This window comes from Crocodylus porosus, unplaced genomic scaffold (assembly GCF_001723895.1).
Source record: "Crocodylus porosus isolate Cpor-Errol unplaced genomic scaffold, CroPor_comp1, whole genome shotgun sequence".
Lineage (NCBI taxonomy): Eukaryota > Metazoa > Chordata > Crocodylia > Crocodylidae > Crocodylus > Crocodylus porosus.
Window position 1 is genome coordinate 2,713,464 of NW_017728932.1, and position 15,582 is coordinate 2,729,045.

The 15,582-nt window shown below is 45.0% G+C and overlaps 1 protein-coding gene across 1 annotated transcript in view; it reads right to left on the reverse strand.

The window, feature by feature from the left end:
* Positions 1-15,582, reverse strand: part of COL26A1 (collagen type XXVI alpha 1 chain) — a 290,417-nt gene that overhangs the window by 20,313 nt on the left and 254,522 nt on the right. Inside the window, exons 8-11 of the mRNA XM_019545291.1 lie at positions 13,298-13,414; positions 11,621-11,773; positions 4,443-4,535; positions 2,445-2,506 (exon numbers count right to left, since the gene is read on the reverse strand). Coding sequence (XP_019400836.1) covers positions 2,445-2,506; positions 4,443-4,535; positions 11,621-11,773; positions 13,298-13,414 — 425 coding nt within the window. The remainder of the gene's footprint in view (positions 1-2,444; positions 2,507-4,442; positions 4,536-11,620; positions 11,774-13,297; positions 13,415-15,582) is intronic.

Below are 15,582 nucleotides of genomic sequence, written 5' to 3' on the forward strand. Positions count from 1 at the left end.
CAGTAAAGTTCAGGGAGTGGAAAGTGTGTCCACACAGAACAAGGGGTCGGGGAGGGGATACTGCAGACAATCCAGGGGTTAAGAGCTCCAGGAGCTGCCTCAAATTAATATGTAACAAGGCCCTTGCACTAAGGGAATGGTGACCCAATACTTACTAATACTCCAGGCTACATTTTTTGTGAACACCCAACTACCCTCCCCCCAAATTGGGTCACCATTCCCCATTCCTGTCTCCCGACCAGCCCTGATCAGCAAGCTGCCTTCTGCCTGCCCCTCCAGCTGTTCTGTGGGAGTAGGCAGGGAATGGGAACTCCCTTGCCCAGCCCCTCCACTGCTGTTGCCACCATTGCTGTCTGGACTGGGCTCAGCCTGGAGAAGGGCAGCAGCCTGGCAGTGGCGGTGGGAACTGGGCAGTGGGTTCCCCTTCCCTGCTAGCACCCCTAGGACAGTGCCAGCAGTTGAAAGTTAGCCAGGGGGGAAAAAGTGGGGAGCCCCAAGAGTGGGGGGGAGGGGGAGGATTCTTACCTTTCAGTCCTCAAGGCCCCTAGTGGTATGAACTTTTAACTGATCCAAACTCAAGCTAATACTAATACTGATCAACATTTGAGCTGCTCTAAGTGCAACATGTAATAAGGTCCTTAACTTGTTTCCATTTAGAAAGAAGCCTGGCCCTACCATGCCCCAGCCCAGCAGAGATGGGATGACCTGTGGCTCCCGGCCCTCTTCGCCCTGCACCCCTTCCCCCGCCAGTGGGGAGAATCTTACCTCGGACGCCAGGCGCAGGGTTGAAGTATCACACAGACAGCCTCACCAGCCTTACCTGGCCAGGAGCTCAATGCCCCCCTGCTTTGGACCTTACACTGGGGGTTAGGGGAAGAATGGGGTGGGCCGGCCAGCCAGGGAGGGGAGGGGAGTGGCTGCTGCAGTTGGTGTGCATGGAGAAAGGAGAAGGGCAAGAGACACTGAAAGCCAGGGCAGTTGTGGGCTGGATGTAATTCTCCTTCAGAGGAACAGCCACAGGCCAGGTAAAATCATTTCACGGGCTGTATTTTGCTCACCTCTGATTTCATCCATTTTCAATCCCTGCAAAGACTTTGCCTCCAGTTGTCTTCCATACAACCATTTTATGAGCACATTTTTCACAGTGTGAGATATCAAGGCAAACACATAAGTATCTGAAATTTTAATACTCAAATATAATAGAGATTGTTGGGAATTTTCCATCAAAATAACTTTGTTGAAAAAAATGGTTAATTTTTTATATCAATGTTTTTATATTTGGGTAACAGAAAAAAGAAGTGCGCATGTGTCAGCAGAATGCACATGAGAATATTTTGGTTTCTTAGGCTTATTACCGCATGGTGTGCTACATTTTTAATGGTCCCATCCTCTCTCATGGCCAGGATGATCAACTGGACTATACAGGTTTAGTGTGGCCAATGAGGCTAGACAGAATGGGGACATCAGGTACCCAAATTCCAGTGGGGCCACACAGCATCGCCATGGAGCAATACAACTTAATATTGAACTGATGTAAAACAATAATAAGTTTGTGGTGGTTCAGCAAAGTAAACTGAAATGTTCTGGAGCAGAGAGTACCAGAATATTCTGCTCCATTTAAAATGTCAAACCAAAGTGCTTTGCCATTTCTAAGTCACAGATGTTCAGAATTTCTCATTCTGTGAAACACCTAGCTCAGGAGTAGGCAACTCCCAACACATGTGCAGTGTGGCACGCAAAGGCATTTTGCTTGGCACATGTGGTTCAGGGTGGATGGGGGGAAGGGGCTGGGGCTGTGTTCCCGCAACAAGGATCAGGCCCCTTGCAGCTCCCCTGCCATCCACCCAGAGGTGTGCATGCACCTGCCGCCAGCAACAAGCTGGGCCGGGGCTCTGCAGACCTCACTGTAGCTGCTTGCAGACTCCCCGCAAGCAGCCCAGGCTCCATGGTGGGTGTCAGGGTCCTGCCCAGAGTTGGGGCAGCTGCAGCAGGTGCCTGGGAGGCTGCAAGCCACTGCACCGAGGTCTGTGGAGCTCTGGCCTGGCTCACTACTTGTGGTGCACCTGCCTCGCCCATTGCCGGGCATGCACTTCTGGGTGGATAGCAGGGAAAGGGCCGCAGCTGCGCTGCCACAAAAAAGATCAGGTCCCACACAGCTCCTCTACCATCTGCTCTTGGCACACCAACATTTTAAGTTGAGGTTGGGATGTTTTTGGCATTCTGCCTAAAAACATTGCCAACCCTTACCTATCTATTTGGGATAAATTTTAGTCTTGTTTTTGGATGGAAAGCAAATGTTAAATTGTCAGCTTTTCCCATGGAGGGGAAATTTAGATTCTCACTCTATTCTAATACCTAGACATTGAATATTCTATGGGGAAAAATGGCTTCTTTGCTCCTCTCTCCACCCTTACACCCAAAACATTTAACATAAAATAGCTTACTTGTGCCCCTGGCACTCCAATAGGTCCTGGTGGCCCTTTGGGTCCCGATGCTCCTGGGGGTCCTGGTAAGAATCATCATTTGAAACACATTTTACAGACCTGCTGGAATCAGATGCATTTTCTTTCACTGCTCCTGATTAGCATGGCTGGGTGCATCTACTATGTTGCTGCAGCAGTATGCAATGGCGACGTAACAGCAATGGGTACAAACCGTGATGCTGCAGCTATGTCGCTGTAGCAACGCACTCCCTTGGTATCGTGCATTACTACAGCAACATAACAGCTAAAAATAACCATGCACTGCCAGCACTGTGCAGTAACAGCAGTTACTGTGCCATTATTTAGTACTTCTTTAAAAGAAGTACTAAACGACAGCACAATAACAACAGTGCTATAGGGGCATGTGTAGATGCGTCCTCTGTCTCTCTCTGCATACATCTTATTGGAGAAACCTGGTCATTAGGAATGGGCCAAACATCCCTATGTTTTGGAAGTGCTTTACCGCTATACAAATCTTTAAACCTAGGAAGAATGAAGTACAGCATTGTGCTGCATTCCCTGAAATTACATTTTTCCCATGGCCCTAATAGAAACTTTAGATCAAAATTGATACAGCAGCTATTCCAGAGTGGGTACTTTGCCCAGTATTTCTAAAAGAGAATGAATCCAATAAAGAGATAAGAGACTAGCTGGGTCTTCTAGGGTTCCCCACCTATAATCTCAGACAGTCTCAGACAGCCAGAATGGAGTTACTGACTTTAGTTATTGACCAATTCCCTTGCTTCTCCTTGAGATGTATAGGGATGTAGGCTTACTGTATTTACTGGCTTATCAGAAAGTTTGGGTTTTTTTCCCCCAAGGGCTCCACTGTGGTAGAAAAGGGGTTTGAACCCAGCAAAAATTATGCATTTTTTTAAATCAGATGAATTTGTTCTGTTCATTCAACAGCCTTGCTCCTCTTGGAAAAAAAAGATAATTCTATCTATAGGATTTCTATTAAGTTATACCTGCAGTTCTTCAGGAGATGGGATATTTGCTTATTCTGAATGTACTGACCCTTCTCCCTCTGCTTTCACTGTCCTAACCCTTGAGATGAAACAATGTGAGTATTATGCACACATTAAGCACAGCTGAATGCACTACTCAAATGTTTAAATGTAAGAATAAATTAATTGAAGAATAAATGAAAACCCTCAAAGTAAGAGAAAAAGCCTTTTGTGTTATTAGCAGGGAATCACTCATGAAGAGGTATCATGCAGTGAAGCCCTGGCGCTTGCAAGAATATTTATCACTTAAGCCATTTAAAAGAAAAATCACATTAAAAGAGGAATTAAACAAATCACTTCTTTGCCACCAAATGTTAGGCCCAGATTCCAATCTCAGGAACACTGGTACAAACCTGGAGTAGCTTCACTAGCTTCAGCAAGAAGGGGTAAATAATTGGGGGGAGGAGGGGTGGCAACCAGGGCATCAGCCCAAGGTGCTGAGGGGCTTGCAAAGATAGCAACTGCTGTCGCTGGTCTCCTGGCCACTGCACCACTGCCATCAGGGTGTGGAACTGCCCAGTTACTCCTCTGTAAAGTACTCCAGGTTTGAATCCATGTAATTGGAGCACAGGCCCAGATTCTGAGCCTCAATAGTCTCTAAAGGCTCAACCTCAATAGTCTCTAAAGCAGCCAAGACCAGAACTTTGCCTTGAGGTTCAGTTTAAGACATATATGGATTCCCCTTGCTCCGGTTCTGATGGCTTTCCTGGTTTGTTCCAGCTAACTCTGTGCAGTCAGATGGCTTCTTTCCTTACTCAAGTACTGGGATAACATGACTCCAAAACTGCTTCTTCATTGTCAATGCCAGCATTAGTTCTGAGAAGCTAAATGGAGATGCAAGCTGCCTTCCTCCTTTCCACCTTAACCCACAGCTGTGCAGCTCCCTGTAACATCGCTTAACCTACTCTAGTGAATCCTTCCCATGCACCACCAGTCCGATCATTTCTATTACCTGGTGGCCCCACAGGACCGGGAGCTCCGCGTGGCCCTGGCAAGCCAGCCATAATGGTGTCTATGATGGTGGAAGCCAGCTGGGGTTCTCCATCTGTAGTAAAAAGCAGAGTAATTAGTGACTCAAAAAATTAGTAATTGCAATGTCCAATCAGGCAGGATTTCACACTGGGCTGTTTGAAACCTCAAGCTTGCTGTTGGCCAAGGACAGATGATGTTTAATTATGTGGAATTCTAGCCATTAGAACAATTTCCCTGGCCATTTGAAGGGGAACTCATCTAGAAGCTGACTGCAAAAGATGCAACCAAAACAAAACAAAAAGAGTTGTCATTTCCTGCTGCTGATGCCAAAGTAATGAGCTTGCTATTATGCATTCACAAGGCTCTGTACATTAGGCCAGTACAGATTTGCACTAGCTTTGGATTAAGCATGTGCAGGGAAGTTCTCAAATATACTTCCAGCTCATCAGCCTATTCCCACATGAGGGTCATCTATAAATGTGCTCCGGGGTGGAGAGGGATGAGTTTAATTAGAGAGGTTCTGAGAGCTCCCCTAATTAAAGTGCTCACAGCATCACGTGTTCAGCATCTCACACTTCAAAATGGTGGTGGTTGAATGAAACACATGACGTGGAGACTGCTGGAGTGCACTAATTAGCATGCTCCAGCAGGCTTGCAGTAGACTCAGTTAATCGTGTCTGCTCCGATGCGTGCTAATTAGCACAGCTCCATCATGTGTATAGATGCCCTGTAATAGCCCCAGACAATTTCTCTATTTGTCCAATCAGCATTTTTGTTTAAAGACACACACAACCTTCAAAGCTGGCTGGATAGTACTTTGTGCGGGGAACAAGGTAGTAAAGAGAAGTGAACTCTATGGTTCAGCAATAGCTTTGTTCAAAGTTGTCATCTCTAAGTCCAAGAAGCCATATGTGAACTCTGAGCTCCTCTGACTGACCAATTCACTACTGAGCTATCACAGATGTCCAAGTACATCCACCAATGCCACAGCCAGCACACCATGCTGCCATCTTATCTCTGGGCCTGGCTCATCAATCCAACACGCTGCCTATGGGCCTATAGGGTATTAAACTAGTGCTCTGTGGTCATTATGGTATCACCTTCCATTTGAGAATCCCCAAACACTATTTTATTGTTGGGGAAGCCAAGGCACAAAGGTGAAGTGATTTGCCCATGGTCACACAGCAACAAAGGAAACCCAGGTATCACAACTCTGGTCAGGATTCACAGTCTACTGCTCCAGCCACTTGATTCTGACCAATTCTGCAGGCCTAACTTGGCTGTCTGCCTTCAGCGTCCTCAGCAGTTTTCTTTTTCAGGGTTCCTGACCTTCCATTTGTCTTCATAAGAATGGAAAGAACGGAAAGAGTGAGCAGAGAAGAGATGTCTTCAGAACTTGAAGAGAACAACACAACAAAATCAAACAGTTAACGCAAAACCATACAAGACCGTAAGTTCCTTGTAGCATGGAGAGGATTGAGATGATTATTGCTAGAAGAAATATTTATATAAGTTTCACTTTCTGAAATATGTTTAAATAAAATTTATCAGCTAAAAATAACATGGCCCATTCTGCAGGCTCCCTGACCCAAGGGCTCAGCTTCACAGAAGGCCTTCTAAAAAGTCAGATCCTTCCTAGTTACCAACACTGATGTGGCACTAGCAATTCCCACCTCTTCATGCCTGTGATCCAATAATAGGTCTATTATGTTTTGTCCATTTCTGAAACAATGGACACTGGGTGTGTACATAAGGTGCTAACTGCTCAGTAACCTAATTCTACTGCACAGTAACGTGGCAGGGCAAAACCCATGCTAATATGCTACTGCGCAGCAGCATGAGGATACTGCACAGTTAGCACCACTAAAAAGCCAAGCGCTGATGCTACTGCACCAAAACTCCAGTTACTGTGCATTGATTTAGTACTTGGTTATGCAAGTACTAAACTAAATGCGCCATAACTATGACACATTAATGAACGGGTAGATGCACCCACTGGGAATGAATGGAGGTGGGATACCAGAAGGATCACCAGAGCCAAAGTGTCTCTAGAACAGCAGGAGATAACTACAACTCTGTCATGCTAATTAATGGAGGCTCTTTACTGGAGTCTCCATCCCCGGATAACTCAACCCTGGCCCCTTTTGGGGCTCAGCTGAGCACTGAGGGCCAAATCAAACAGGTAACTGTCCATGGCCATCAAATTTTACTTTAGCCATCTTCCCTTTGCAGCCGTGAAACAAAACAGCTGAGAACACTTTCATGTTCAGAGGGAAAGGTATCCAAGTGAAGTGTGTAATCCAATTAATTCAAGTTTTATTTGACCACGTCAAAATCCATCAGGGCTTGGTAGTGAGATGGAATCAGAAAATGAACATCGAATAGCACTGAAGGCATTAACAATTTCAGGGGGTTTGCATTCTTAAAAGAACAAGCAGTCAACAAAACTGAGGGAGTGCCCCTAGAAGATACCAGTGGGGTAGTGGGACTGCAAACTAATGGGATTTAATTAGTGGGGGGGTGGAGAAGAAGGGGGAGCTTTGGGTTGTAGCATGTTCCAGCTAAACAGAATCTTATTGTTACGCCAAACAAGTTACTCCCACAGATCCGTTCATCTTGACATTAGATCAATTCGACTCAAAGTTATTTAAGAATGGTGCTTCTGTAATTGTGACACTATGAAAAATAAACTGCTTGGGAGCCCTAGAGCTCACTGGCTCTTGATCTGGGCTTTGTGCGTTAGCCTGTGTGTGTGTGAATATATGGAGGAGGCAGCAGAGAGAGAGATGGGCATTTAGTGTTACTCCTATGTCAGCTGTCCAGCCATGTCACACTCACCAAAGTAATGGCTGCCTGAAGACAATGAGCACAATGCTTCCTGCTATGCACCAAATGCTCCCTCCCCAGTTGCAGCCCACCTAGTGCATATCCATCAGGCACAAGCAAATCTGGAATCTCTGCTTTCCCCATACACACACACAAACAATCTGGGGTCAAATGAGACCCAGGGACTTATTTGCAGCTCAGAGCTGCAGTAGAGGGTCACTCAGAAACACTCATTGTCCAGCAGCAAAGGGTTGGAGAGCTCATTGTCTTCCACCTGATCCTGACCAAACCTCCTGCACAATATCACCGTCCCTTGCTTGGAGTAAAGGCTCCATTTTGCATGCATGTGCCTGAGCATCCATGAAAATAGCAAGCTAACAGCTTCCTTTGCATGTAAGTGAGCACCTTTCCCATATATAAGACCCAGCTCCAGGGCTGTCCAAACTCCTGGCCAGCAGAAGAGTGCTGTAACAAGGTAGCCTGGCTAATGTAAGCAGAGCCAGGCAGGAATTTGCACATGTTCCAAGGAAAAAATCTTAAACTAAGCTGAAACCTCCCCTGAGAGGCATGCTGTGTTGTAGGCACATATTTGATGCACAGATGGACACAGTTCTCAAAGCAAATCAATACGGTTTTCTAAATGAAAGCATTCCTCTATTTCCCAGTCCCTACCCTGCCAGGCCTTCTTTTTGAGCCTTCTCAATTCTCTCTTCATTCATTTTGGAAAGACGAAACAGGCCAATGGCTCAGGCACTAGGCTGGGACTCAGGAGCTTTGGTTTTGTTCCCATCTCGGACCTGACAAGGCAAATCACTCCCTTTTACTGCACCTCAGGTTCCCCATCTGTAAAAAGTGGAGATGATGCTTCTTTGCATCTTTTATACACTACTTTGCAATCTTAGACAGCAAATCCCTGTGGTAAAAGCAAGTTATTACTATTTGCCCCTTCCTTTTTCTAAAAAAGGATCTTTTATTCCATAGCTCTTCAGATCTCTAGGGTGTTGGGCCAAATACCTGCCCCACTCATTTGTAAGTGCCTGAGAGGCAAGTGGGTGGTAAAACTGAAGACATTATGATGGGACCAGGTATTATTGAGAAACTGACTCAGCAATAATGGTGCTGAGTTTAGGATAAATTCTCTGCATTCAAGGCTTGATTTGCTGAGACAGGATGGAAATGAAGTAATCCTGTCTTAATTTCTTTCTGCTACCTGATCTGGAGAGAGACAACTGGGACCAATTTCTTTACCACAGCACAGTAAAACTGTGAGAAAATATTTGTCTCCCCATTTCTGGCTTCTGCCTGCCGATAATCTCTGCCAACAGGAACTTGTTGTGATTAATAAAATGCTGACATTAGCCATGATCAAGTGGAACTGAACACTGGCTAATAATAATAATAATCTGATGCAGCCTTTTCACATCTATGTGGGTGCACAGGCCCATTAGTAGGAATATGCTTCCCTCTGCTGTCAGCAGCTGAGATCTTACATTTATGGTTTTCAGATGTGTTCCATTAAAAAAAAAAATCCTAGCTGGGGTTTACAGAGCCAGGTTTTATTGGCTGTGGAGGATCAGCTTTCCACCGACCCAGGGTAACCAAAGCCAGCCAGTGCAGTAATAAAAGGGTAAATTATTTAGGAAGATGATCTTAATTTTGCAGTAAGACTCATCACGGGGAGTCTTGTATTAGTCACAAAAAGAACTAAAGGCTGGAGATGAATTACTGCTTAGTGTTTAGATGCTATGGAGATGGGCACACTATAAAAACCTTGCGTAGATTAAATAAGACTAAGAGGATCTGGATCAAATATACCTCAGAAAGCCAAGACACTTAGCTTCCCTATCTGTGCTTTTTTAGCATTTCACCTAGATTCGTTGGTTTTCTCTTGACTTCAGCAGAGCCAGGATTTCACAGTGGGCAAAAACCCTTGCAAGGCAAATGCACTGTCACAAATTTCACCATGACATACTATTTGTAGAAAGCAAGCCAATATATAGCCTGGATATTAATGTGATAGGAATCAGCAAAATGGCACAAGACTTGCTTGTTTCACCAAACTTCCCATCTGAACCTTTTCAGGTGGTTGCAAAACTGAAGTAACCATCACAACAAGTAGGATTCTGAGACTCAAGGAGTGGTGGAAGGGGAAAAAAGAACTCTAGGGTCCTACAACAAAAAAGTTAGGATATAGCAATAAATTGTCTACAAAACACCCTGTGTCTGCACCAGATGAAGTATTCCATGCTATTTGTTTTGTTCAAGGTCTGCTATCACTAGGGTGGCCATCATAGAGGACATTCTGGTTTTCTGCTACTCTGTCCTCTATTGATACAAAACCCGATGCCTTTATGTCCTCTATTTTTCTCTTCAAGAGAAAGACAGAGGACATAAAGGCACCGGGTTTTGTATCAATAGAGGACAGAGGACAATTGGACTGTCCTCTATGATAGTCACCCTAGCTATCACAACTATAGTTACATATAGTTCTAAAGTAATGCATTGATCCTTATGATCAGAGTCCTCAGAAGAAGTTGGAAAAAAGGGATTTTACAGTTTTCTGTTTCTTAAATTACCCTGCTATAATTCTTGTTGCTTACTGATCCAAATATCAAGGCCAAACCCAACACCAAAAAAAAAAAAAGCAGTGACAAGACTTTCATTCAGCTAAGATCTTAACTTCTAGACTCCTGGAAAAGATTAGGTCAACTCACTCATTCTTCTAAATAGATAAATTGTTCCATGATGTGTGTCCTGCTTTCTGTGGACACTAAAAGGACCTAGCCCTTTTCAGAGAAATATAGGTTTGCTCCCATGTTAATGGTCAACATTTATTCCCTCTCCCTACTTTGGTGTGCTGGCTTATCACTGTCTCCAAGAGCAGCTTCATATTTTGGTGGTTCTATGTCTATGCAGTTTCCTTAGTGCTATGGGACCCATTGGAACAAAAGGCTCTAGAAAAATGCACTATCACTTGAAGAAAAGCCTCTTTTTCAGGGCTTTTGGGCTCTTTATAACTGTGTAGCACATGAATGCCATGAAAAGACCTTGCTCTGTAACAGACACATGGAAGCTAACAAAGAAGTGTGCAGGCAGAGATTTCTGACCATCTTTTATATCTCGCACCATTTTTAATTTTTTTTTTGCCTAAGGGCATATATATTTGAAAGCTTGCAAATAACTTTTTTTGCAACTATTTAGTTGGTTTAATAAAAGATATTACCTCTACCCAAAGACTCTGCCTGCCAGGTGGAGAGAGCGATTAAAAACTTCATGTGTATTGAAAACTTCTGTTTTAAGTCTATTTCTATCAAATTCTGACCTGTCAACTGTGGCTTGATTCCTGCTCTGTTACCTCTGTGGTATTGCACTGCAATTCAAGGGCTTTTTTAGAGCAACTTTCCCGAAGTATTATTATTCACACAAGAAATTTTTTTCCTCCTCTGATTCAGAAGGAGAAGAGTCCAACAACTTGATTTTGACATCATAAAATTCTTGTCTCAATTCTCTGGATGAAGAAGGCAATCCCGGTCCAGTGGAGACAGAGTAAGATCAGCATGGAGAGCTACCCAGAAGATAAATAAGTAGAATGGATAAAAAAGGCAAGGAGCAATGGGTTGGATTCTTTAAAGAGCAGGCAGGGGTACTGTGAGGTTCTGAAAGGTGCAGAGGAACAACGCCACTATTTCCAGAAGTTTATTATTCCAATTTATAGCAAACTGCTGAGGTCCATTTTGTAACTCCACCCCACTCTGAACAGGACCTCAAAGGGCTGCCATCTGAGAGGTAGATTGGTGGGCCACATGCGAGCATCATGGGTATTATGACAGGTGTCATATGGCCTGTGACAGTGCAACAGCATTATCCCCTGACCTCACATCACATAAGCTGTGTGTTTATGATACGGACCTTACATGTGACATTATGTAAGCCTCGTAAGTTGATTCAGCATCTTTTTTGCAACATGCAGTAAAGAGGCTTTCGTGAGGCATAAGCAACTCTTCAAAATTAGCAGGATCCCAGAAAAATCTCATCTGTTAAAGAAGTTTCACAAGCTACAGGGCTTAGTCTAGACACAAGCAACAACCTGAGCAAAGAGGTCAGATTCATCACTAGAGCTAATGAGACAATATGAATTCCTTTCATCCCCCAAACTTGTTTCAGCAGACACCTAGGAGTGAACTGGCATTAAAGAAGCATGTGCATCTGTCATGTCTCAGCGAAAGCAGGAACACAGTAGTAGGTTGGTAGGGAGGGAAAGAAAAAGCAAGCAAGTTCTCTGCACAGGCTACCTACAGATGCATGGGGAAGGACTCACCAGTAGAAACTTACTTTCTTTTTCAGCTGTGGGCTGCAGTGAGTAGAGAACCCCTTGCTGGAAGGTGAGGGGAAGGCCTGGGGTGGCAGGTGGCCCTGGTGGTCCTGGTGGCCCTGGAATCCCTATTTCTCCTGGAAGTCCTCTAGGCCCTTGAGGCCCCAGGAGCCCTAAAAAGAAACAACAGAGGAGCTTTCAGTGCTGTGAGGAATGTGCTAGCACCTGCACTGGTGCAGAATCCATACAACATCTGCCAAGCAGCTGCAAAGAAATGAATCTGGATCTAAACCTAAGAGATTCCCAGACCAGGCACAGGAGCTGTATGAGACCTCACGAGCTTTCCCAGGCATTTTCATTTCAGAGTCCTGTTTTCAGTCTTAACTCATATTAATGCCTACTAGTCAAACTGAAAGAAGTAGCTAGGAGAGATACCTTTCTTCGGTAGGGAACTCTCTGATGCCTCAGTATCAGGAGCATGAAGAACAAAGCACGTTTACACAAGGCCACATAACTCCCTTTTGCTCATGTAGCATAGAAGGGAGTTGAAATGGTTTTGCAGCAAGGCCCCTTCCTACACAGTTTTGGCAAGGAGTATTCTTCTGATGAACTAAAGGGGGACGCTTGAGGGAAGAGAGCCAAACCTCATTGCCTCCGTTTCCCCACATGCAAAACAGGGCTGATGAGGTTTCCCTGGCTCACAGCTATAATAAGGTTTAATTCACCAAGGGTAAAATTCAGCCCTGTGCAAAGGGCCAGTGTGAGTTAAGCATAGTCCTCAGGTTGCTCCTCCGCAGAGGGGAGCATTACCCTTGTGTCTGTAAAGCATGTAAAAAAATCCTCAAATAGAAGACATTGGAAAAAGGCAAAGCCTTTGCCTTCCTGTGAGCAACCCCCTCAAGCAGAGACAGAAAACCTGATCATCTGACGGGCAGATCCATACTACTTTCTTTGGGGCTAGAGGCTTCTCCTGTTTCAGTCTCCGAGAACTTGAGAAGGCGAACACATCCCAGACTGGACCTCAGCCATTCCCTGGACTGCGGAAAATGTCAGGAAGTCTCCAAGGCCACTCTCATGTTTAAGGCATGCTCCAGGTTTCAAATGCTTCCCTCGACTGGAGATTTATGAAGCACAGAGACCGCTGTCTGGCAGCTATTGTGTAGCATCATCTCTTTCACAAGATTTAGTAACATTCTGGGGGGGAAGGGAAGTCTCTGAGCTCAGGAATGATTGTACAGTGAGGAAAGGGTCCTACCTTTACTCCTTTGCTTTCAGGTATGACAGCATCATTGTTTGCTGTTTGCTTGCCCCCTAAGTTTGATGCACCCAACACAAGAAGCAAAGTTCTTCCCCTTATACTATACACATTCCCTGCAGAGAGGTGATAACAGGATACAGTGATTAAAGGGTTAAACAAAAGCTCATCTTTGCTAACTGGGGAGGCAGATGGGATGTGATGCTGCTGGCTTCCTCCAGTAATTGATTTTGTCTCCACGGAAGCAGCCTGGGAATGTCAACGTTAAAATTTGCCAACTTGGGCCCAATCCTGCTAGGAGGTGAGAGCCTTCGGCTGATTCACCAGTAGGAGCCAAAGACGGCCTTCGATTCAGCTCCGTGTGTAGACATCACGCTAACAATTTAGCTACAGTCTCAAGAGCTCCCCAGCAAGGTGGGGAGCATTCCCCTCCAAGACTCACCTGGTGGTCCTGTGGGCCCCTTCTCACCAGGCAGTCCCCTTTCTCCCTTTGGTCCTGGTGGTCCTGGAAGTCCAGCTGGTCCAACTGGACCTGGAGGCCCGATCTGTCCAGGTGCCCCTGTGAACATTCAAATGGAAAATGAGGACACAGTGCAGATGCTTATACCATCAGTTTGGCCCGGGGGGAAATACAGCCTTGCTCGGTTAGGGTGGCTGACAGTAGTCGGCACACATCAGTGACAACAGCCTACCAGAACACAGGGCCCGTAGGCTGTCATCTGGAGTAGCTCATGGTGCAGGCTGAAAAAAAGCAGCAAGTCCCTGGCAAGAGCCTGCTGCTGGCATCAACATCTGTAAAATGAGCAAATGGTACCCACTGCAGCTGCGGTGTGCTGGCCAGTACAAATCTGCCCCTGCAGCCGGTCCTCTTCCCACCAAGTGCTTCTACGGGGCAGGATTTTGCTGACAACCTTGATCTGGTCTTAACCTGCTTAATCCAGACAGATTTTTGCCCCATAGAAACTTACTACAGAAAAAGATGTGAAAGATCCAGACTGGTACCAGTATAAAAGCAAGTAAAATAAAGATTCACATGTGATAGGAGGGATAGTCTCTTATACAAGGGGGTTGTCTACCTCATCTGTTCGCTAGGTTTCAAACATTTAAAGCACATCCCATTTAACACAACATCTCCCGTGGCAAGGAACATGCCTGACTGAACCAAATCCAGTCAGGCATGCATGGCAGTTAGATGATATATCAGTTTGTATCACTGAGCAGGAGGAAGAACAGAAAGAGATCATGGAAGTAATGCAGTAACTCCAGTGAGTTACACAGCGATTCCTCCAAAGCCCTGCATCAGCAGACAGAAGGTGAGCAGAGCAGGCTGTACTTTATATGTAATCTGGAAGGAAGCTCTTACTGTAGGCAATAAATAAAGTAAAGGTTTAATACTTCAACAGTTTTGTTGTTTCCTCTGCACTTCCAGAATAATAGCCCCTAGCCCTTGTACAATATTATACTAAGCACCATGTCTCTGCTGATATATTCAGGTAATAGGTGCTTTGGACAGGTAAATTTAAACTACTGAACAGACACTGTTTAATATAGAGAGATGGGTACATGTTTTTGACCCTGCTGAAGGCAAGTGTCCAACTTCGAGAGCACTTGATAAATAAGGATCAGAGCTGGGGCTAGAAGAGCCAGGAATCTCTGGGTTTTAGCTCTGTGCTACCAAGAGGCTTAGACTGCTTGAAAATAGGGATGAACCAAAGTCTATAGCACTTCCTGTCTGCGTTCACAATTTGGAGCGTTCAGATGTGGGGTCTCGGTTTCAGCCCATCTTTACTTGTAAACAAAGCAAATGAAATGCTTATGTTCATAAACAGAACAGAGACCTGATTTTGTCTTGATGAGCTTGGAAACTCTGCCATTTGCCTTTTTCTCCCTCCCCTCTACTATGTATGAAGAAACACCAGGCTCTCTGAGCTCTTTCCCAAGTGACGGCTTGGACAGACACAGACAGGTGGGATAGGCTGGCCAGGGAGCAGTTTCATTGCCCCTGCCCACTGGAATGCGCAACCTACAATACAACCTGATCTCATGAGACCAGCAGCTCCAGGAGGTTCAGACCTAACCCTCACTTGCCTGTCTTCAATAGACAGATCCAGTTCCCATCCTGAGGATACAGTACTGCCTGACTAGGCCTCCACATGCACACCCAAATTATCTGCAGCTCTTGGAGCTGTTAGTCTCAAGACATCAAGCTTCCTAAAAGACTCCTTTCCACCACCCTTCCCTCTTCCAATTAATCTGGGAAGAGTGAAAAAGGGCATCTTTTCTCCTGGTATTTTGGCATTTCCATTCTGATTCCCAGCTAGAACCAGGAAGTTCAGAGTGGTGGGAGTTGAATTCATATTTTGTTAGTTTTTAATTTGAATATTTTATACCATCAAACAAGGTTCGGTTCAGTTTGATTACACTGAACAAAGATTTGGGGTGGCTTTTACATTTGACTGAAGCCAGTTTGTTAATGTACTGAATGAAAAAACTAAGGCTTTGTTATATCATGGATTGGGAAGGGAACACATTTAACACCATCAGATGACAGGTAGAAAGGTTACAGGGGTGGGCGGATGAGAACAGGATGGGATTCAACATTGACAAGTGCAAGGTGCTGCATCTGGGGAGGAACAACCGGCACCATACCGACAGGCTGGGGAACTCCCTTCTCGTCAGTGCAGAGGCAGAAAAGGATCTTGGAGTCATCACTGATGCCAAGATGAA